General features: G+C 44.2%; 3 protein-coding genes across 8 annotated transcripts in view; 2 read left to right on the top strand and 1 right to left on the bottom strand.

The window, feature by feature from the left end:
• Positions 1 to 3,097: 3,097 nt before the first annotated feature.
• LOC101168293 (leucine-rich repeat-containing protein 3B-like) lies at positions 3,098 to 8,438 on the top strand. The gene is made up of 4 exons (XM_078951100.1): positions 3,098 to 3,403; positions 4,487 to 4,632; positions 4,782 to 5,214; positions 6,977 to 8,438. The coding sequence occupies exons 1-3, from the start codon at positions 3,098 to 3,100 to the stop codon at positions 4,963 to 4,965; spliced, it is 636 nt and encodes a 211-aa protein (XP_078807226.1). The 3' UTR covers positions 4,966 to 5,214; positions 6,977 to 8,438.
• A 1,931-nt stretch (positions 8,439 to 10,369) lies between these two features.
• Positions 10,370 to 14,931, top strand: pex12 (peroxisomal biogenesis factor 12). Its single transcript, XM_004071870.5, has 4 exons — positions 10,370 to 10,550; positions 12,717 to 12,849; positions 12,916 to 13,439; positions 13,528 to 14,931. Exons 2-4 carry the CDS (start codon positions 12,727 to 12,729, stop codon positions 13,892 to 13,894), a joined length of 1,014 nt encoding a protein of 337 aa, XP_004071918.1. The 5' UTR covers positions 10,370 to 10,550; positions 12,717 to 12,726; the 3' UTR covers positions 13,895 to 14,931.
• Positions 14,932 to 17,157: 2,226 nt separating this feature from the next.
• The window catches only part of hdac5 (histone deacetylase 5), a 38,282-nt gene continuing 34,168 nt past the window's right edge, over positions 17,158 to 21,271 (bottom strand). For all 6 annotated transcript variants that reach the window (XM_023957816.2, XM_078951102.1, XM_078951104.1 and 3 more), the window contains 6 exons: positions 20,839 to 20,936; positions 19,314 to 19,432; positions 19,107 to 19,240; positions 18,922 to 19,003; positions 18,664 to 18,838; positions 17,158 to 18,337 (listed from right to left, as the gene is read on the bottom strand). In XM_023957816.2, the coding sequence (XP_023813584.1) occupies positions 18,298 to 18,337; positions 18,664 to 18,838; positions 18,922 to 19,003; positions 19,107 to 19,240; positions 19,314 to 19,432; positions 20,839 to 20,936 (648 nt within the window). In that variant the 3' untranslated portion in view covers positions 17,158 to 18,297. The remainder of the gene's footprint in view (positions 18,338 to 18,663; positions 18,839 to 18,921; positions 19,004 to 19,106; positions 19,241 to 19,313; positions 19,433 to 20,838; positions 20,937 to 21,271) is intronic.

Genomic DNA, 21,271 nt, shown 5'->3' on the forward strand with positions numbered 1-21,271 from the left:
ACCCAGTAACTGAAAATGAAATATTAAAGACCGTGAGAGGAATGAAGGGTAAACTCTCTACTGATGTTAATGGCATTGATATGGCCTTGGTGAAAACAGTAATCAGTGGAATTCTGAAACCGTTAGAATATATCTTCAATTTATCATTCCAAACAGGTTCATTTCCTAATCAAATGAAAATTGCAAAAGTTATACCATTGTACAAAACCGGGAACAAGCATCACTTCACAAACTATAGGCCAGTTTCTATGTTACCGCAGTTATCAAAGATTTTGGAAAAAATGTTCATAACCCGATTAAACTCTTTCATCGAAAAGCACAAGATACTGGACGAAGGACAGTATGGGTTCAGGTCAAATCGATCAACATCACTGGCCCTGATGAATGTAATAGAAAATATAACAAATGCTATTGATAATAAAAAAACATGTAATCGGGGTATTTATTGACTTAAAAAAAGCTTTCGACACAATTAACCACTGTATATTAATTCATAAATTGGATCGGTATGGCATTAGGGGGTTAGTGCTAGACTGGATCAGAAGCTATTTGAGCAACAGAAAGCAGTTTGTAAAGGTTGATGGTGCTTGTTCCCAATGTTTGGACATTGTTTGTGGTGTCCCTCAGGGGTCGGTTCTGGGACCAATATTGTTTATTTTATATATAAATGATTTATTTCAGGTTTCTAACAAATTACGGCTAGTTCTATTTGCTGATGATACTAATGTGTTTTGTGATGGGGATGATTTGCAGCAACTCATTGAAATTGTTAAGAAGGAGATGGAAAAACTGAAGCTGTGGTTTGATGTAAATAAGCTTTCACTAAATTTAAGTAAAACAAAAATGATGTTATTTGGTCACCATAAGGGTAAAAATATTGACATTGACATGCACATAAATGGGGTGAAACTTGAAAGAATTTATGAAAATAAATTTCTTGGGGTCATAATTGATGACAAACTTACCTGGAAAGCACATATTAGCTACATACAAGCTAAACTATCCAGAAGTATTTCTGTCTTAAATAAAGCTAAACTGGTTCTGGACCACAAATCACTCCACATGTTATACTGTACATTAGTTTTACCATATTTTTCTTATAGTGTAGAGGTTTGGGGGAACAACTATAAAACAACGTTACATTCACTTTCAATACTTCAGAAGAGAGCAATACGAATCATACACAAAGTCAGTTACCTTGAGCACACAAATAAATTATTCATAGAATCAAAATTACTCAAATTTTACGATCTAGTAGAGTATTGTACCGCTCAAATAATATTCAAGGCCAAAAACAACTTATTACCCACAAATATCCAAAGGTTATTTATTACAAAAGAGGAAAAATACAATTTTAGGGAAAAAGATACATTTGTCATACATAAAGCACGTACAAATAAAAAGAGATTCTGTGTTTCAATTTGTGGAGTGAAGTTGTGGAACAGAACCAGTAAATGCTTGAAACAATGTCCAAACATAAAAGAATTTAAAAATAGATACAGGAAGATGATCATGGATAAATATGTGCAAATACAAAAAAATACAGAATGTCAGCATTTATAAATCTGCATACTTTGACAATACGTTTTGTTATTCATTTGTATGTTGTTTGGAAATGAAAATTACATGTATATATGTACATATACACTTGGGTAGGGCACTGGACTCTGATGGTGGGAAAGTAAGGGCTTAGGGTAAAGGGGGGTGAGAGTTTATAAGATTTTTCTTCTTCTCACTCCCTTTTGGACTGGTGTTTATATCATTTTGTTTTGTTTTGTTTTGTATAATTTACTTGTCTTTTTCTTGTTTTTGTAAGTTTTGTCTCGTTCTTGTCTTATTCTGTTATTTTACATTTGTTTCACTAGTCCAAAATAAAAAAGACTACTACTACTACTACTACTACTATAAATACGTAATTGACGAACGAATCGCTAATGAATCGCATATAAAGAGCGCTATAATAACCCACTGGGTTCTGTGTTCTCTTTTACTTGTGTTTGTTTTCATGTATTCTATTGTGAGGGGCTCATTTAATTATTTTATTGCATGAATATGGATTGGTGTTTTCTGTATTCCTGTTTGTTTTTATGTACAGCACCTTGAGCTGTTTTTTATATGAAAGGTGCTATATGAATAAAATTAATTTGAATTTGAAATTAATGATCTACAATGATTTACGTGTTCTTTGCGTGTTTTATTTGTACTTCTTCTGGGTTTTAACGTGGTTCATACATGTGAAAATGTCTGGTAAAAACCAAAACTTTGCTCACTTTTTTCATGTATATTTTCATGCATGCAATATGCGCAGAATGTATGCAGTGGCTGTGTGACATGACTTTCAGACTTCTGGTGTCCAGAATCCAGTTAGTGACGTCAGTCGTCACCTTTTTTCATGATATTTACAGACATGCAAAAATCACAAATGTGCATTCTTAACCCTTGTGCTATCCTAGGCACGTTAACATTGGGAGTTGGGTCATCTAGACCCACTAGACAGTGCTCTGAACCTTTTTTCTTCAATGATTTGTGATCTTCACTGTTGTCCATGGATTACATGATATCTTTCCACCTTTGTCATGGTAGGGAGAACACGTCAATGTAAGGGGGGGGGGGGGGGGTCATCTAAGATAGCACAAGGGTTAAATACTGTAATTATGTGGGACTCTGGTGCTCATGAGAATGACTCTGTTTGAGCATCCCAGCATTTGCGAGACTAAACGAAGAGGAGGATTACGCCTTAGCCCTTGTGCTATCTTAGATGACCCCCCCCCCCTTACATTGACGTGTTCTCCCTACCATGACAAAGGTGGAAAGATATCATGTAATCCATGGACACCAGTGAAGATCACAAATCATTGAAGAAAAAAGGTTCAGAGCTCTGTCTAGTGGGTCTAGATGACCCAACTCCCAATGTTAAAGTGCGTAGGATAGTACAAGGGTTAAAAATGTTCTTCATCCTTTTATGATTTCTCTACATGAATCTTTGGGGGGAAAAAGTGATTATCTTCTTCCTCTCTCCTCAGCTCCACCAACGAGGACTGAGCTTCATGAAGAAAAAAGGATAAATTAGCCTGTTTCCCCTCATTCATCCCTCAAAATGAACTTCTGCCCCCCCTCCCTCCTTTTTCTGATGTCCACTATTCATCTTCACGGGCTCCCACTGTCCTGTGTGGGGGCAGAGAAGGTGTGTCCACTGCACTGCACTTGCTATGACCCCGCTGACCTGGTGGACTGTCGCGACCAAGGCTTTGCCCACGTCCCCAGAGGCATCCCGCATGGGACATGGCTCCTGGAGCTGGGGGGGAACAACCTAAGCGTGATCAGCAGCCGCGCCTTTGCCGGACTCTGGTCCCTGCGCGTCCTGGTGCTGACCAACAGCAACATCCGGGACATCCAACCACAGGTGACAACACAGTGTTTCTCCGCTGGCATGTCGTAATCTGAACCTTGAAGAGCTCCATTAGAATGCATTAGAGGAGAATGGAAGGGATTAAACTGACAGATGGAGACTTTTAATCCAAACGGTTTGTTTTTTACCAACTTAAATGAAAAACATAAAAAGCGGCTTATGCACACTTGAAGAGAAAATAGCTGGAATGTTCCTGTGCGGAGACTGATGTTGTCTTTTTATCCCTCCTGGGTGAGACTCTGTGATCACTGCAAACACATGAGAGGCTTTTAAAAAGAATCAAAAGAACATTTTTACTGTAGGTTTTAAGTTGCCATTCATTTTCAAACATGTTCACCCTCTTCAGATACTGGCGTCAGTTTTATCACCTCTTTTTTCTCTGTAACAATTATCTGTGTTAAGTCGCATCTTGCAATATTTGAATAAAAAACAAGAATAGTTTGTTGTGAATTTCACTGTGAATTTAGACAAATGCAGATGAAATACTGACATGGAAGAAAAGAAAAGCTTAAAGACTCACTCCAATGAAAACGGTGTTTTTAGAATGTTCTTGTGGTATTTCTGAGTATTTCTTGATTAAAATCGTGAATCAGGAGCAGAAAAAAAATGCAGTTTGAAAATCTTGCCGAAACCACAATGATGGGCCACGAGCTCTGCTCCATTCTGATGCATCCACTGTCAGACAAATGGATCCATGAACGTCTTTGTTTTCCTGGTCCGAGCTGAAATCTGGATCTAAACTGTACGGCTGGATAGCTACGGTATTTCTCACAGTTTTGGTTGCATCACTAGTGTTAGGTGTAAGGGGCTGTTAGCTAGCGGGAGAGTGTGCGTCATGGGTGACGGGAAGGGAGGGCGGGGTTGCTCCATGCCAGTGTTCCCACCCTTAACTTAGAGGCAAGTACTACCTCCTGCTGCTCTGCAGAAATAATGTCCTGAAACGACACAGGTTCTTTGATTTTGCCTTAAAACGGCGTTCATCATAATTAAAAGACCACAGGGAACACTTGAACAATAGATTAAAAGATGACCTTAAACCTTTCTCTTTGAAGAATGACCAGGTTCTTCTGCTCTCAGGCGTTCTTTTCTCTGTCCTTCCTGGAGAAGCTGGATCTCAGCTGGAACCAGCTCGCCACTCTTCCCGTGGACTTCTCAGCCAGTCTGTCGGCTCTCAAGGAGCTGCGCCTCGAGCACAACGACCTCCGCTACATATCTGGTTACAGGTAAAGCGTGTATCTGCTGACCTACAGAATCCCGCAGACGTCTGTCAGGAACTGCTCCAAATGTCCGTCCTCGTGGACACGACTAGGTTCAGCTGAAAGGTCTGTGATCTCTGCATCTCATCATCAACGTTTTCTTTTGCTTCTCTGAGTTTGGAGTTCTTGGATAACATGGAGAAGCTGGACCTCAGTCATAACCGCCTGGTGTCCATGGGCCCCGGTGTGTTCAGGGGCCTCTCCAGACTCAGACAGCTGTATCTGAACAACAACAGACTGACGGCAGTGCAGCAGGGAAGCCTGGACATGCTGCCGGGGCTGGAGGTGCGTGACGGATGATTTCAGGTTTTTCCTTGATCGAGGATGCTTTTATTTTAGGTTCAGAGAGCTTCATGAAGACTGTTTGTCTGTCTGTCTACCTGGAGGTGCTGCAGCTGAGCAGCAATAACATCTCCCACATCGACAGCGACGCGCTGGCTCCTCTCTACAGTCTGGCTGATCTCAGTTTGGAGGGAAACAGCCTTCATCACCTGAAGTTTAAGACCTTCATCAGCCTTCACACCACAGCTACACACATCCAGCTGTCAGGTAAATCAAAGCACATGCTTTCACCTGTATTTTTCAGGTGAAGTCAAATCTGTAGCATGCAAGCAGCGAGTTGCCTTTACTGAAACACTTGTTCCTCTTGCAGATCAAATTTTAAACTGAAAATAATTCAGATGTGAGGCAAACAGGCAATCCAGAGCTGAATATGTGTAAAACCAAGAGGACAGCAAAGATACAGTTTGAGTGTAAAGCGTCATTCAGTTGTTTCAGTACCTTTTCTCTCCATAGTAATGATGGTCAGTCTCAATAAGTGGACTGGTGGGATTGTTCACCAGTGTTTCTCTTGTTAACACAGAAACTGCTGGTGGGGTTCTCAGCCAACGCTGGCGGGGTTAGTTACGCCTGTAGGTAAACTTAACTTACAGCAACTTACAGCAATGCATGTTCAAGCAACCACTTCCAAAGGAAAGTCTATCTGAATCCACAAAAATGTGCGTTTTGGGCTGCTGGGCTCCAAACTCACAGTCACGCATAGCCATGCAAGTTTCTACTATCGTATTCAAATTCTACAGACAAAACACACAGCCATCGAACGTTAAACCTGCTCTGACTCTAACCAGTCGAGGCGTCGGATTTGGTAGTGACACACGGTTGGCATCGCTTTTAACTCCTGGAAGTGCCGACCGCTTGAGAATTGATCAATGAGGAAATGGTGGAAAGTTTTCATGTAATCCATGGACACCAGTGAAGATTACAAATCATTGAAGAAAAAAGGTTCAGAGCTCTGTCTAGTGGGTCTAGATGACCCAACTCCCAATGTTAAAGTGCTTAGGTTAGCACAAGAGTTAAATGTAAATATACTACACTTTAGTTAGCCCGAGACCCAGCCACTACGCAACTCAGAATACAGAAAGCCTACACACCCATGAACACTGCTCGCAAAGGAGCACGCCGTCAGAGGTGTACACTCACTCAGTTCCTGAATACAGTCGATCATTTTGTCTTTGCACTCGTTCAAATTAATTTCAGGAATGCATGATAGGCTTGTTATTGAACACGATTACCTGTGCAGTGTGAACCTAGCATCACATGAAAAACCGACAACCAAAGCTGACCAAAGGCCGGGAAAACTCCAGGCCTTTGGTCAGCTCCAAAAGTTTCTCCTTCTGAGACATTCTTGTTCAACGCGAGCTCTGACCAAGAAGAGAGCAGGAAGAAGAAGGGTGAACAGTCCTTTGACTATCAGCACCCGTTATCTTCTTCCTACACCACATTTACCTGGTTTTCATGATTCCTGAATGTCGTTGACGATTCTCCAGCTGACGTTGTCTTGAAGTTGAATCGTGGCATCTGGACTTTTTGGCTTCTCCTCCTGAACATTCATCGCCTCTCCAAGTACCTTCATCAGTCTTCATCAGTCATGATTCATGATTTTAGGAGGATTATCAGAGGAAACAAGCTATGCTACAGATCCAACTAGAACTCTGTGTGTCACAGTGAATCTACCTGTGATCAGCACTTATCTGGTGTGAAACAAACATTTTGTGTAACCCTTGTGCTATCTTAGATGACCCCACCCTTACATTGATGTGTTCTCCCCACCATGACAAAGGTGGATAAATGTGAAGAGGATTTCATGTAATCCATGGACACCAGTGAAGATCACAAATCATTGAAGAAAAAAGGTTCAGCGCACTGAGTGGGGTCATCTGGACCCCACAAGATAGCTCAGGGGTTAGCAAACAGTAAAGACGAATAGTTTCTAAGTTTGCATTGCAGCCTGTCAGATCACGTTTGTCTGCAGGGAACCCGTGGAGCTGTGACTGCGAGCTGCACCGAGTCTTCAGCAAGATCCTGCACGTTCGTCACCTCCACATCGACGACTACCAAAACGTGACATGTCAGGAGCCCCCGCAGCTGACGGGGGCGTCTCTGGCCTGGGTCGACAGCCAGCTGTGCATCGCAGAGACCGCCACGGTGCTCGTCATCACCGTCACCGTGCTGGTCACTGTGGTGGCCGCCGTGGTGATGGCGGAGAGGAACAGGAAGCGGAACCGCCGGAAGAACTGGGACACAGAGTCCCAGAGTCCTCCGTCTTGATTAGCAAAGCCCGATGATCATGATGACTGGGGCTCCAACCTTTCTGATGATCATCATAAGGATTTTTATTGTGAATCCAGAATTTATGACAGTTGCTGCTGTGTTTCATGACAGTTGTCTTTCCTTTTAACGTCAGAGATCTGAAGATTTATCGCTTCGTTGAGTAAATATCTTTTGGAGTTGGAAGAAGTCAAAGATGTAAAAGCTTAGAAGTTATGGTCCCAGACGTTGTTTAAACCCTAATAAAGCTTTTAGTCTTTTGAAATTGGGCAACATTTCGTTTCCAGATGTATTTTTTATTTAATTAGCGACATCATTAATTATTAACAAAACAATCTCATTTTACTATAAAACTGCCTCCTGAATCTCTCGAGGAAAACGTGTCCCACACCTCATGCAATAAGATCTGAAAACTTGCCTCCTGAAGTCTGACCTTGCATTACTCAGTGATGAATTCATGATTGTCCAATAGATATCTGCATGTTTGATGCCTTCAATACTAAAAAATAGAAGAGATGAAGAAGCTCCGATAAAATGCCGTCCATTTAGGAATGACTGCTCAAACAGCAGCAATGGGGAACCACAAGCTAAGGATCGTGCACGTCAAATTGGTGCAAAGGAGATTGTGGAATAAGCGCAAAGGCTGCTGGAACAAACAAACAGACTCCAGCCCCTGAAATGGTCTGATTTCCAGTTATCACAAGTTACGGTTGATTTCTGTCATTTGAACACAGGAGTGGAGCACTCAGACCACTGCAGCGCACTATTTCCCCTTTTTCCCTGCAGCAAAAAAAGAAAAACACAACTGTGTCAGCTTTTGTTACCATGACTGGTTCCATATCAAGCTCAACAATTGCAATTCCTAATTCTTTCTGTCTAATGTAAACATATTTACTAAAACAGAAAATACAAACACTTTCTACCAGTTTTTGTGATGTTTTTATCTTCTTTTGGATTTGTGTTAAAGTTGCACCAGTGAATTCCCATCTTCCAGGTATGCAAGACAAAAATGCACAACACTGCCTGCAGCGAAGCATCATCTTGGCAAATTATATTGCATGTTCAAAATTGATTTGATTTGTATCACTGCTCCCAGTTTTTTGTAAGTCCTACCAGAAAGCCCCATATTTAATTTGTATTAAAAGCATCTGTGCAAAATGCATAAACCGTGTTGTCATGTCTGTTTAGAAGTCACCTACTAAAGCCAGAATGGAAAGAAGTTTGTGTAAATTATGTAAATTGTGCCTATGGTTCCTTTTTAGATCCACATGAACTATACTAAAAGTAATGGGAAGTAAGACAGGAGCTGTAGATCCACCAAAATACTTCAGAAAAGATCATAAAACGTGGATACTTTATTCTTTTTGTCCCCGTAAACATAGACCCTGATTCACCACATGAAATTACAAAAACTCAAGGAACTTTGACTAAAAGTCAGAAAAGGCAAAGTAAGCAACAGTACACACACACACACACACACACACACTGGTCAAACCTTTACTTGTAAATGAAGTCCATTCGTGTCTCCTTCTGGACAAAAATCTCTGTGACTTTAACGTAAAAAACCCTTCTTATCTTCTTTCCGTTACAGAAGTCTCAATAAAGATGTGTGCTCAGCGTCGGCCATCCATTAATTATTACTTAATGTTATAAATCAAAGTCCACCTTTGAATCTTTTTTCTTTTTCTTTTAACTTGTTCTTTCCAACAACTGAGCAAACAGATGAGAGCTGGCGGCCATTTCCTTTGGACAGGTTTTACTACAATAAGGGGGTTATGTATGTATCTTCGGATAAGGGTGTATAGCCCATCGAGACGACTGTTGTTGTGATTTTGGGCTATACAAATAAAATTGAATTGAATTGAATTGAATATATTTGGATAAGCCCCTTTTTTTATTTTATTTATTTATTTATTACAAATTATATTTTAATATATATTTTCTTTCTCTTTTCTTACAGAGGGAGAAGAGAGAGGAAAAATGTGAAAGTTTTTCTCTGCAGAAGACATTGGACTCGTGAATAATCGTTACAAAACTCTCATATCAATTAGATTTCGAATTCTTGAAATTGATGACGACATATTTGCCGTTAAAAAAAAAAGTAGTGAGCATGGTGTCCAAATTACTTTTAAAATCCAGAGCACTACATAGTGCTGTACTGTGTAGTTTTTTAGTAGTTAAGGAGTAGGGTAGGAATTCAGACACAGCCACAAAATACTGGCTCTCATTGAATAAACTTTATTAGTAACAAATGTGGAACAAACGAGTTCACCAGCGCCCTCTCTGTTGAGACGGTGCTACTGCGTACCTCAACGACTTATCTTTTCAGTGCGGTTTTGTGTCACATTTTTAACACAAACGAGACATACATGAAACACATTAAATGTTAAATGGGAAGGGATGACATGCAACAACATTTTGTACAATTAAAGTTTATTTTAAAATAAAGCATTACATTTACGCTGTTATATATTTGGGGTGGTTAAGGGGTTGCTTTGCTAAAAATCGTATTGAGCCTAAACATGACCACACTCCATGGCACAGGACATGACAACGTCAAAAAAGCAATAAAAAGCATAAACAGTTAAATTATAACAGTAAAATATAAATTATTCTTGGCCTGTTTGGATTTTGACCAAATGAGGAGGAAAGAACCTGGCGGAAAATTATAAAAAGAAAAAAAAATAGAGCACCGCAACAGTCTGATGCAAAGTGACTGTTTTTTTGTTGTGAAAATGTTTTGGTTTATGAATAAATACACATAAATAATTTATACTAACAAGCAGATCTAAGCATAACATTATTAATTATGGATAATAGTAGATCAGGTTTTCCATAGTTGATGAAAACAAAAAAAGATTGAAGGATGGATAAAAAAAAGTGTTTCACTTTATCTACGCATGATTCTATCTTTAAAATAACAATGCAAGTCTTCTTAAAGCACATTTACCTTTTTTTTTCTTTTTTAGCAAAGCAATAAGGATAGAAAAGGAATTATTAGACGATGTGCTTGCAGACAAAAGCTGAAAAACTCGGGAAGTTTCTGTTGGAACGTCTGGTTGAAATGAACTGCAGACGTCCCGCCCTGCGCTTCCGCCTCTGTCCAGCAGGTGGCAGCAACGCTGATGAAAGCTGACAGTTCAGAGAAGAAGAGAAGGCGGAAGAAACAAAACCAAATCACCAGAACCGATCCGAATCTCTGCAAGGAGCCTCCAACGCCGTGGTTGGGATCGATACCAACAGTCCAGTTCTGATGCTGAGGGCGTGAACCCGGCCCGGTTTGTTTGTTTTTTTCTTTTTATCTTAGTGTTCCCGCCTCGAACCGGACCGGGTTGGTACTGATCAGGCATACCATAAGTCACTCACACAGCTGTAACGTGGCTTTTGAGCCGGTTCTGTTCGGATCTGAGTTCAGTTGAAGTGAAAGAATCGCAAAAAGTTCTGATCGCGACTGCGCATGTCCAGACATCCATGTGCCTTAAAAAGAGAACGTGTTTGGCACGGTAGATTGTTGTTGTTGTTAAAATGTGCAAACTACAGCAAACATACAGAACAAATGGAACTATTAAAATGCTAGGAGATGGCATATGAATACAAAACATGCATCATAATAAATTAAAACTGTTCATAGGCAGACAATATGTATTTATGATTATTTTGTTTAACACTATGGGAAATGGTGAGATTCTATTGCTTGAATTCTTACAGGGAAAAAAGTTGGGATGAAGAGAATGTAGCTTTGTGTAGATGAGACTGAAAAAAATAGAATCTATACAGTACAGACCTCATTTAAATGAATGGGAAGGTGTGTCCAAACCTTTGGTCTGTACTGGATGTCAATTGCATAGGTTGATTGGCAACTCTAAATTGTCCATAGGTGTGAGTGTGAGAGTGAATGGATGTCTGATTGAGGATATTCTACCCTGCGACAGACTGGTCGCCAGTCCAGGGCATCCCTTGCCCACGCCAAAGTGGCTGGGATAGGCTCCGGCAACCCCGTGACCCCGAAAGGGAATAAAACGGTTAAGAAGATGAATGAATGGATGTCAATTGCAATTTTTATGTTCAATTTTGTGTTGTTTTCATACATTCTTTTTTTTTTTAGGTAATATCTCACTCTCTAAATAAGTCACTAATTGTTTCTGGGTTTGTTTTACAGAGTGTACAGTTGTATTGACATGTTTTAAATCTTTACATGAACTGATTAGTGGAGTAGATTCTATGTAGGAATTCATTGATTCTCAATGAATCATTTCTGAGGCACTGTCCAAACATTTTTTCAAGTCAGGGACAAAGTTTTTCTAACAGAAGACAGCAGAAGAAACAGAAAAAAACATGTTGTACGTGGTCACACAGGTGGGCCTGTGGATTCACAGGTGGGCCTGCAGACTCTCAGGTGGGCCTGTGGATTCACAGGTTGGCCTGTGGATTCACAGGTGGGCCTATGGATTCAGAGGTGGGCCTGTGGATTCACAGGTGGGCCTGCAGACTCTCAGGTGGGCCTGTGGATTCACAGGTGGGCCTGCAGACTCTCAGGTGGGCCTGTGGATTCACAGGTAGGCCTGTGGATTCACAGGTGGGCCTGCAGACTCTCAGGTGGGCCTGCAGACTCTCAGGTGGGCCTGTGGACTCTCAGGTGGGCCTGTGGATTCACAGGTGGGCCTGTGGATTCACAGGTGGGCCTATGGATTCAGAGGTGGGCCTGTGGATTCACAGGTGGGCCTGCAGACTCTCAGGTGGGCCTGTGGACTCTCAGGTGGGCCTGTGGATTCACAGGTGGGCCTGTGGATTCACAGGTGGGCCTATGGATTCAGAGGTGGGCCTGTGGATTCACAGGTAGGCCTGTGGATTCACAGGTGGGCCTGCAGACTCTCAGGTGGGCCTGTGGATTCACAGGTAGGCCTGTGGATTCACAGGTGGGCCTGCAGACTCTCAGGTGGGCCTGTGGATTCAGAGGTGGGCCTGCAGACTCTCAAGTGGGCCTGTGGACTCACAGGAAACGGTAACAAAGTGACCTTAATAAAGTTCATGCAGAGATTTCTAATGGGAACCTGGTCCATCTTATAAAAAACCTCTTAGAACAGTTCTTAGTTTTCCCGCTCCGATCATTTTTTGATCTATTCACCATTATGTTGTTTTTGACTAAAATTTTTAAAAAATCTGTCGTTTTCTAGGACATAGTTCCTGCAGAGTGGCAGGAGTTCATTAGAAATTCCCCTCTGAACTGTGGTGCACAGCAACCCCGCCCCCCGTTTCCATCACATATAACATAGACCTTTTTGTCAACACTCTGTCCCTCACACCCCCAACCTAACACTAGCAGAAAATGGCGAGCAACATCAGAGCCATCTAGCTGTACAGTTTGGTAAAAATTGGACCCAGTCTGTTCTGGTTCTGGACCCACCTGCACCGTTCCTCTAACATCCAGTGGTTTGGTCCCTCAGGCCGGCAGCCATGGCCGAGGCGGGGGCCCATCTCACCTCCACCTCCATCGGTGAGCAGCCGTCCATCTTTGAGGTTCTGGCCCAGGAGTCGCTGCTGGAGGCCGTCCGTCCGGCGGTGCAGCACGCCGTCAAGGTGAGGCTCCAATAGTTCTGGCTCCTCACTAGAAGAACGCCAGCTCTGACTCTCTGACCGCTTCAGGTTCTGGCGGAGTCCAGCCCGGCCCGCTTTGGCTGTCTGTGGAGGACTTTTGATGAGCTCTACTTGCTTCTGGACCTGCTGCTCCAGAACCACTTCTTGTCCCGCTACAGCGCCTCCTTTTCTGAGAACTTTTACGGCTTAAAGAGAGTGTCAGAAGGGCGGGAACGTCCTGTGCACAAGGGGCTGCGCCGTCCCGCCCACTGGCGCTCTCTTCTTTTGCTGTGCCTGGTTCCGTACCTGCGGGCCAAACTGGAGGCCCGGCTGGTCCGGCAGAGGGATGAGGAGGACTTCTCCATCCAGTTGGCACGGTCGAGGACACGGAGGCTGTACAGCGCGGCGGTGGCGGCGTTCCCGTACATCAGCTCGGCGTGGCGCGTCTGGGTCTTCTGCCAGCAGCTGCTCTTCGTCTTTGGATCCTCCAGAACCCACAGCCCGCTGCTCTGGCTGGCCAGGGTCCGACTGACCCGACTGACTGCTGCAGATTTCCGAAACATCGAGGGGTCTGACGACCCCGCTCACAGCAGGTAGACCCAGTTCTGTCCTGGTTTTAGAGGTTTAGGTCCAAAGTGGCAGAAAAAAAATGTTCTTAACCATGTTTCTGTTTGGCTGCAGGGTCGGTTGGATGATGTCACAGGCGGCGAGGGGCGTGGCCACCTCTCTGTCCACCTTCCTGTCCATGGGCGTCTTCTTCTTGCAGTTCCTGGAGTGGTGGTACTCGCCAGACAACCAGAGCACCGTGAGGGGTCTCACGTCCCTGCCTGCACCCCCGCCCCCCCTCCACCTGCAGCAGGACTCGAACAGCCGGAGCTGCCCGCTCTGCCACAAGTTGTGCGCCAATGCCACGGCGCTGTCCACCTCCAGCTTCGTCTTCTGCTACCCGTGCATCTACGCGCACGTGAAGGAGCACCGCTGCTGCCCCGTCACAGGCTTCCCCAGCGCACCTCAACACCTCATTAAGATCTACGCGCCTGAGGGTTAGAGCGACGGCGCCTCCCGCTGGACTCACGCGTCCGCTGCTGAGAAATAAAATCACCAAGCCGTAGGCTTTTCGAACTGGCCCTGAACGCCACCGTCTGAAATGAAAGTCCCGCCCCAAGCGTCAATCTTTATTGAACTGAGCTCAATCAGTTTTGGCTCCTCCCTGTCCGGCGCTCAGAGTCCATTTGATCTATTTCACCAACAAATGAAGGAAGAAATGCTTTTGATGAGGCAATAAAGAAGTTCTGAATAAGATCAAAGTGTTTTCTGCTATGATCTCTGTTGTAGAACCATTGACTGCAAATGAGAACAGGACTGAGTGACTCCTCCCCTTTGGCGTTTCAAACAGGAAGTACCTGCTGGTCCAAGAAGCCAAAATTCCTTCTATAGAGAAATAAACAGCTGTTACTCATTCTATTGGTCAGAAGAACCGTTCTGGATCTGATATCTTTTTCCAACATAAACCTGATTGTCCTCATTTTTTTGTTTCTTCAAGTTACAAACCGTCCAATCAGATGCCTTATTAAAAGTAAGTGGTTCGAAATGCTTGATCGACTGTGTTCTTGTAGCTCGCTTTCAAAGGGGTGTGGACTTCCAACAAGCTCTCTCCGCTCCTGACGAGTAACTTCCATGTTTTTGATTTAGGGCACCTCGTGCCAAATGACTATCGGGTGAAAAGGGGAACAAACATCAGTGCCGTCCCACACAGTAGTACCTCCCACTTTCTTCTTCTGCCTCATTTTTTAGTGTTTCATTCTGATTTCTGGAAATTACTTTGTTTTTCGAAATGTTTCCCTTTTATTTTGTCTCTTTTTTCTGAATCACTTTTTTTTCTAGACATTTGTTTTGGGGCTGCATGGTGACAGTGGTTTGCATGTTTGCCCCCAGAAAAGAAGGCTCTGGTTCAAATCCCAGGCGGGACCTTTCTGGGTGGGGGTTGCATGTTCTCCCTGTGCAAGAAAATGGATGGATTTGCTCTTTTTTTATTGAAAAGTATATGAAAGATCACAACAGAATAAAAAAAACAATGAACAGAAATGCTATTGTGACATTACAATACTGGGAAATGGACAGGGGGTTCTTTGTTTGAAATAAAATATTTGGGGGGGGAAAAGGTACGGTGGCCCTAAAGTGCAAATCACTCAACATAAAACAATAAAGATCATGACAATGAAAAAAGGAAATTAATGAACAAAATCGTTTTGGAAATGCAAACAAAATTCCGCCCAAAAAACGTTTCTGATTTCCAGAAATCATAATGAAACGTTAAAAAATGAAACCATAAAGAAAAGGGGAGGTACTGTGAGACATCGCCGGTTGGACAAAATTGCATGGAGTGACAGTTGGTGTCATTTGCCCTTCAGGGCCACCGTACAAAGGTGTTTGTTGACAGGGGTAATTATTAGTGAACACCCGGACTTTGAGGCAGAAAGTGCATGTCCCTGGTGTGAGTGGACCCTGGACCGTGCAGCGTGTGGGTCAGAACACTGCAGCACTGCAAACACTGTGGGAACTGCTTTATTGACGAAGGTAACAAGAAGCCCACTAAAAAAAATAAAATAAAGGAAACGGAGAATCAGAACCAACATCACAACATTACAGTGAGAGTAATAAAAAGAGGCTTAGAGAAAATGTCCACGGCGGGAGGGGAGGGGAGGGGGGACGATCCCTTTTCATCTCCGTCAGCAGGAACGACACGACAACCAGCGGCAATGGTACCCCCCCCCCCCAACAAAGATTGCGTCATCGAGCGTGTACACACACACGTGAATGGTAATATTTTTTACGTGTGACTGAGTGAGACCATAGTGGCAACAAACACTGAGGGGGGGGGGGGGGGGGGGTGGAATGTGATCATTTCAACACAAACAGAAACTTTAGTCAAGAGTTAAACAACAGTAACAGAGACCCCCTCCTTTAAGGAAAGCAAATAAAAAAGTCCAAACAAAGCCCCCCCCCCTCCCCCAGACATCACATGAAAAGCCCAAATGTAGCAGAACGATGTGCGTCTCAGTGTGCCTAGTTCTGCGGCCTCTGGACAACACCCCCCTGCTTACTGCGCTCCCCCACAGCAGAGTTTTTGCTGACAGCACCAGCTCTTCAAATCTTTCAGGTTTCATGGGATTGGTAAAACTAAAGGCACCAAACCACAGCTGCTGCTTCCCCGTCAACCATCGCTCTTTGGTTTCCCATGAGCCTCGCTGGCCTGCTGATCTATGGCATTTACATGTGTGTGCTTGGTTTTTTTTTTATCAGCATTGGTAGACTCCAGGCCACAGATTGGCTGCAGAGAAACACCATAAACGCATCTGTTATCTGAGAGTTTTCCCTTCCAAACAGAAACCAAACCCAGCCTTTTCTCCATCGTCGTGATGAAACGAGATGGCGATGGCGCCCACAGAATGACATGTGCAGCGCTTTGGACCACCTTCCTGCGACAAGCTCCCCCCCTTTGAGGCTGAATTTTCAGGTACTGAAAAATCAACTCATACAGAAGCACGCTGGGATGTCTCATGACCACAACGGCCAGAAACACACAGTAACAAGTACGTAGAGAAACTTAACAAAGCCATAAATTAAAAGACATACACATTTTAAAACTAAAAGGTTAATAAATAGATTTGTTTTCTTCACATTAATTCTTTTTTAGCCTTTACAGGTTTTGTATTTCAACACCAAAATGCTTTTTTCTTCTTTTTTCCTCATTTTTTATGTATTTTAATGAAAAAAAGTGTACGTCTTTTTTTAATTTATGTATTACAACTTGTCCCTCAATTATTTTTCAAAGCGCAGCTGTCTGTAGTGGCCACCAGATGGAGCTATAGGCTGCCTATACCACAACCTAAAGGTTTCCAGGCCTCCTAGCAATAACAAAACAAAACTTGGTTTGAGTTTGGAATGATAAGAACCCTAACCCTAACCCGGTTCTGCTAAAGGTGGACTAGCGTAAATGCATGACGTCAGCAATGTTGATGGAGGTGGGTGGGGGTGCCGACCAGAGGCAGCTTGTCATGGTGCTGTAGTGTTTGTGACTGACGGTCTGGGACTGTGTGATTCAGTTCTGTGGGCGTCCCATGGAGCAACCGGATCGGCTCAGTGGTGTAACGGCAGAACTGTGGCGTGGGGGGAGGCGTGGTCCACGGCTCTCCTTAAGGAACTTCATACATGGGATGACTGTAGAAGGCACTGGAGCAATAAGCCCCCGCCAAAAAAAACCCAAAATATTTCAGTTTATGTAAAGTAGCATCACTTAATAATCTGACCTTAAGTTTGATCTTTTTTAAAGGATTTTCCGTTCTCTTAAGTAAACTGAAGTAAATGTTTCTCTGTGGTTGCGGGGGTCTCAGCCCTCGCCAAAACAATCAGTGTTGAAGAACAATACAGGGCGAAAGCCAGAGTTTGTGGGCTTGAAGTAGAGGCCAAGATGGCTAAAACACTTCCTGTGCACCATTCGAGCAAAACGGAGGGAGTATCATGATTTGGCACATTGATGCTTTTTTTTTTAAGCAAAAACAAAGCCAACGTCTGCAGGTCAGCATTCCCGGTCCACAGGTACTGAGCTGCAGCTGCCGCTCTCTGCCTGATGGGGGCAGCGTGGTTCCCGTCACGCCAGAGGAACCTGCCAACGGACGCAGGCCGGCCTCGCCGAATCTGTTCAAAAGTTCCAGTACGAGTGCACTCACGTATGTACAGGTGTAGAAAATTGATGATGCTTGTGAGATAACAAACACGTCACGAGATAAAAAGTTCTGCCGCTGTCAGCCAGAAGAAAGGTGCGGGTGGCGGCCCAAATCAGCCTGACCCAACCCTGAGGCAGGGAGGGGGTGGAGGTGGGGGGTTGGCAGAAAAGTTCAGTCAGAATCCATCTGTCCGGCTGCAGCGGTGTCTCCACATATCCTACTGCCTTTTGTGGCTTCCTATTGGACAGAAGAAAGGCACCTGCTCCCCCACATGACCTCCTACCGCAGCTTCTGCCAGACTCAAGGCGACCAGGCGTCAGCCTCCTGCTGGACGTTCAGAGCTCACGCGTCCCCCCTCAGTGGGCTGAAATGGAATAGGAACGGTTGGAGGGAGCAAATGAGCATCTGGTGGTGAAGCAAACATGAGTACCATGGGGGCACCCCTCCGTTTCCATGGAGATGCTAGCAAGTCGTCTGCACTTTACTGGGAGGAGGAGTCAAAGCGGAACAAGTCCAAACTCCTCTCAGAACCCAACTTAGCCTCAGCCAATCAGAGTCCCCCACAACAACAACAACTCCACTGTGTGTGCACGTGCACGCACGTGAGGTGGAGGAAGAGGAACAAGAGTGGATAGAGTTGCTCCAAGGAGGAAAAGACGACTGATGTTCTTCTGGTTGGAGCTCCTTCTGCAAGGCAGGCTCCTCCCTAAATGTCAGTCTCCTCCTACAAGATAGGCTCCTCCTCCATGGGCTCCTCTGTGGACCTGTGCACACACACACACACTTGTTTTGAGTTTTTCCAGGACCTTTATCCCGCTTTATGGCTTGTGAAAACAGGGATAAACAGTATGCATTTGTAGGGTACTGTTCTACATTCTGCCACTAAAAGAGTTTTACTTTACTAGTTTACTCCGCTTCTTATGCATGAAGTGAATCTGTCTTACTCCCATGGTGAATCTTTCCTACCCAACATCAAAATGTTCATATACTGAAGGCAGGACATTTAGTTAGCCATCATTTTGCTCAACAGGTAGGAAAATCTCACAAGGTGGGACGGATAGTTCCAGCACTAGCATTGGCCTGTGCTCACCTGCTGCTGTCCGTGCTCTCAGGAACAGAAACAGGCTGCTCCACGTCCACGCTCAGCGACGCCATGGCACTGACCGTTTCCGCCTCGTCCTTCTCCGACTGCGTCCCCTGACCTCCGTCAGGCTGCGAGCGCCCGCTGGTCTGGGACAAAGGCTGAAGACAGGACCAGTGTTTACCTGACAGACAGAGAGACAGGAGGACGGTGAGCCAGAGGGCAGCACCACAACAAGTATCAGGAATGTTAGTGCATGCCATTTACTCTGGATCTCGATGACCCGCTCCAAGGAGGCACAAGCTTTAGGACAGGGATTGTCCAGCGGCCACTGAAAGGTGGAGTCACACTGGAACAGACAGGAAGAGCGTGTCATGGTTTCATCTTTTGTCCCTGATGATCAGAGACGGACTGACGGTTAAAGGAGACCTGCACGCTGCAGGAGTTCTTACCAGGTCTCCCAGCAGTGCAGACACGCAGGCCTCCGACGCGTCACAGATGGCAGTCAGGTCGTGGCCCCCCTCCAGAGCCATGACCACCCGCCCACCCGCCAGACCCATCAGCAGCTGGGTGAGCTGTCCGAAACCTGTGACCACCGGACAAAGTCAGGAAGACGCTCCAAAGCGGACGCCGAGGCGCCGCAGAGGCTCCACACTCACATTTGGCAGAGACGTTGTAGCCCCCCAGAGGAGACTGATGGCCCTCCACTGCATCAAAGCCCGCAGACACCAGAACCACATCAGGACTGAACCGCTGAGCGATGGGCATCACCACACTCCTGCAGAGCCAGAATGAGACAGACTCAAAAACTGCAACCAAGACCAGTCAAATATAGCAGGCAGCTGGTTCCAGAATCAGTGATATCACAAGACAACACCCCCCGCCCCCACCCAGCCCACCTTTAGCTTTAATGCCCCACTCTGATCACCTTTTGATCGATTTACAAAGTGTTTTCATTATAATTATGCTGTTTTTTGGTTTCAGCAGAGCGGCAGGAGTTCATTATGAACTCACCGGAGTTGTGGGAGGGGCCTTTGATGCGGAGTAAGCCCACCCCCCTTCCCATCATCCATCATGCTCTTTTGCTAGCTTACAGACCCTCACAACTCCAACGTAACATTACTGCTGCCACAAAAAGCTCTCCAGTCATTCAGTTTGGATCCAGATTCCAGCTCAGACCAGGAAAACAAAGACGTACGTGGATCTATAAGTCTGCAGGTGAAAGATCCGAATGGAGCGGAGCAGGGAGACCGTGACTTACTGATTGTAGCTTCTACATAAATACAAGCTTTGTCAAACTGCATTTTTGTGTCTGCTCCAACACTTGAATAAAGAAATACTAATTTACGCAATTATCAGCCTAATATACCTTATAACTGTCCTCCTTCATATTTAAAACACCAAAAACGCATTTTTTTTATTCAAAGTTGGCTTTTAACCGGGTTGTTAAACAGCAGAACCTGTTAAAGGGACCCCTATAACCTAAGCTTTACCTCAAATCATTTTTTTTTTTACCTTTGGGTAAAACAGAGTTTCTACTTTTTATCCTTTTAGTGTGAATAAAGGCAGACCTTCAGAAGAAACAGACGAAGCTGAGTGGATTCAGCTGATTTGGCCTGATTTTCAAAAGTGCTCTGCAAACCTTGTTGAATATCTCTGCAGGCATAGTTGGTCTGATGGTGAGCATGAAAGTACAAAACGTTTCACATGACTTCATGTTAGTCGGGAAGGATTCATTATGAAATGTGGGCATTTAAATATTTAGCATGTTTGAGTGACAGACTAAAAGGTACAGGCAATGACTAAAATTGATTTAAAAAAAAGGAAGGCCCAAGCAATAACTGCAATCTGATTGGCTAGAACTGAGAAAGGAGCTGATTGGTTAAGATGCCAAATCAGCATCAAGAGTTCAGGAGGTTTGAAGGTCTGGGTGTGAACCACAGTGTTTCTGAAGACAGAAGACATCTTTTAAGAGCTAGAAATCTTTTTTAACTAATAGCAAAAGCACAAAATACATCTATAAATGCATATTTATAGACGTATTTTGTTTGCACATGTAGCATGTTACTGTTTGTGTGAACATCAGCTCTAGCAAACAGTCTGACAACAGCTCGCCGGAGGCATTCGTCTTCCTCATTCTGATCCATCCACTTCTATCAATGGGCAGGAGCTGATGCGGTTTACCTGAAAGCAACGAGGTACTCCACATCCCCCATGGGGGGCTCCACGCCTCCGGTCCACGCTATGTTCACGTTAAAGCCCACACCTGCTCCGGACCCCACCTGCAGAGAGGAAACAATGAGCCACAGGGATGCTCCTGGAAAAAATTCCCTGACAGGAAAAGTTGGGATGGTGACTCATAAAGGAATGAAAGAAATGAAAATAAAAATATTGAATTAGCAGGTGAAACTGCAGTACATGTTTAAAATAATGATTCTGTTCACTTGTGTAATAGGAAAGGACAAAAACAAACGACTTCACTTTGGCTAAGTGATGAATCATTCATTAGAATTGGTTTATTAGCTCTGTTGTGTGCTTGTTTCATTTCCTTTCTAATTTCAGCATTTAGTCTGCAGTCAGTCTGGATTGTGTGTCGTCCTTGTGTTGTGTATCTGTC

Source organism: Oryzias latipes, chromosome 8 (genome assembly GCF_053564925.1).
Source record: "Oryzias latipes strain Hd-rR chromosome 8, Olatipes_Hd-rR_3.1".
In the NCBI taxonomy this organism is placed as follows: domain Eukaryota; kingdom Metazoa; phylum Chordata; class Actinopteri; order Beloniformes; family Adrianichthyidae; genus Oryzias; species Oryzias latipes.

What these genes read in the sequence shown, in the direction of transcription:
- LOC101168293 (XM_078951100.1), top strand. Translation starts at nt 3,098, where the DNA reads ATGAACTTCTGCCCCCCCTCCCTCCTTTTTCTGATGTCCACTATTCAT. An exon ending in TCCGGGACATCCAACCACAG is followed by an intron (nt 3,404 to 4,486) that starts GTGACAACACAG and finishes TTCTGCTCTCAG; the next exon opens with GCGTTCTTTTCTCTGTCCTT. An exon ending in CGCTACATATCTGGTTACAG is followed by an intron (nt 4,633 to 4,781) that starts GTAAAGCGTGTA and finishes TGCTTCTCTGAG; the next exon opens with TTTGGAGTTCTTGGATAACA.
- pex12 (XM_004071870.5), top strand. Translation starts at nt 12,727, where the DNA reads ATGGCCGAGGCGGGGGCCCATCTCACCTCCACCTCCATCGGTGAGCAG. An exon ending in CGGTGCAGCACGCCGTCAAG is followed by an intron (nt 12,850 to 12,915) that starts GTGAGGCTCCAA and finishes TGACCGCTTCAG; the next exon opens with GTTCTGGCGGAGTCCAGCCC. An exon ending in GACGACCCCGCTCACAGCAG is followed by an intron (nt 13,440 to 13,527) that starts GTAGACCCAGTT and finishes GTTTGGCTGCAG; the next exon opens with GGTCGGTTGGATGATGTCAC.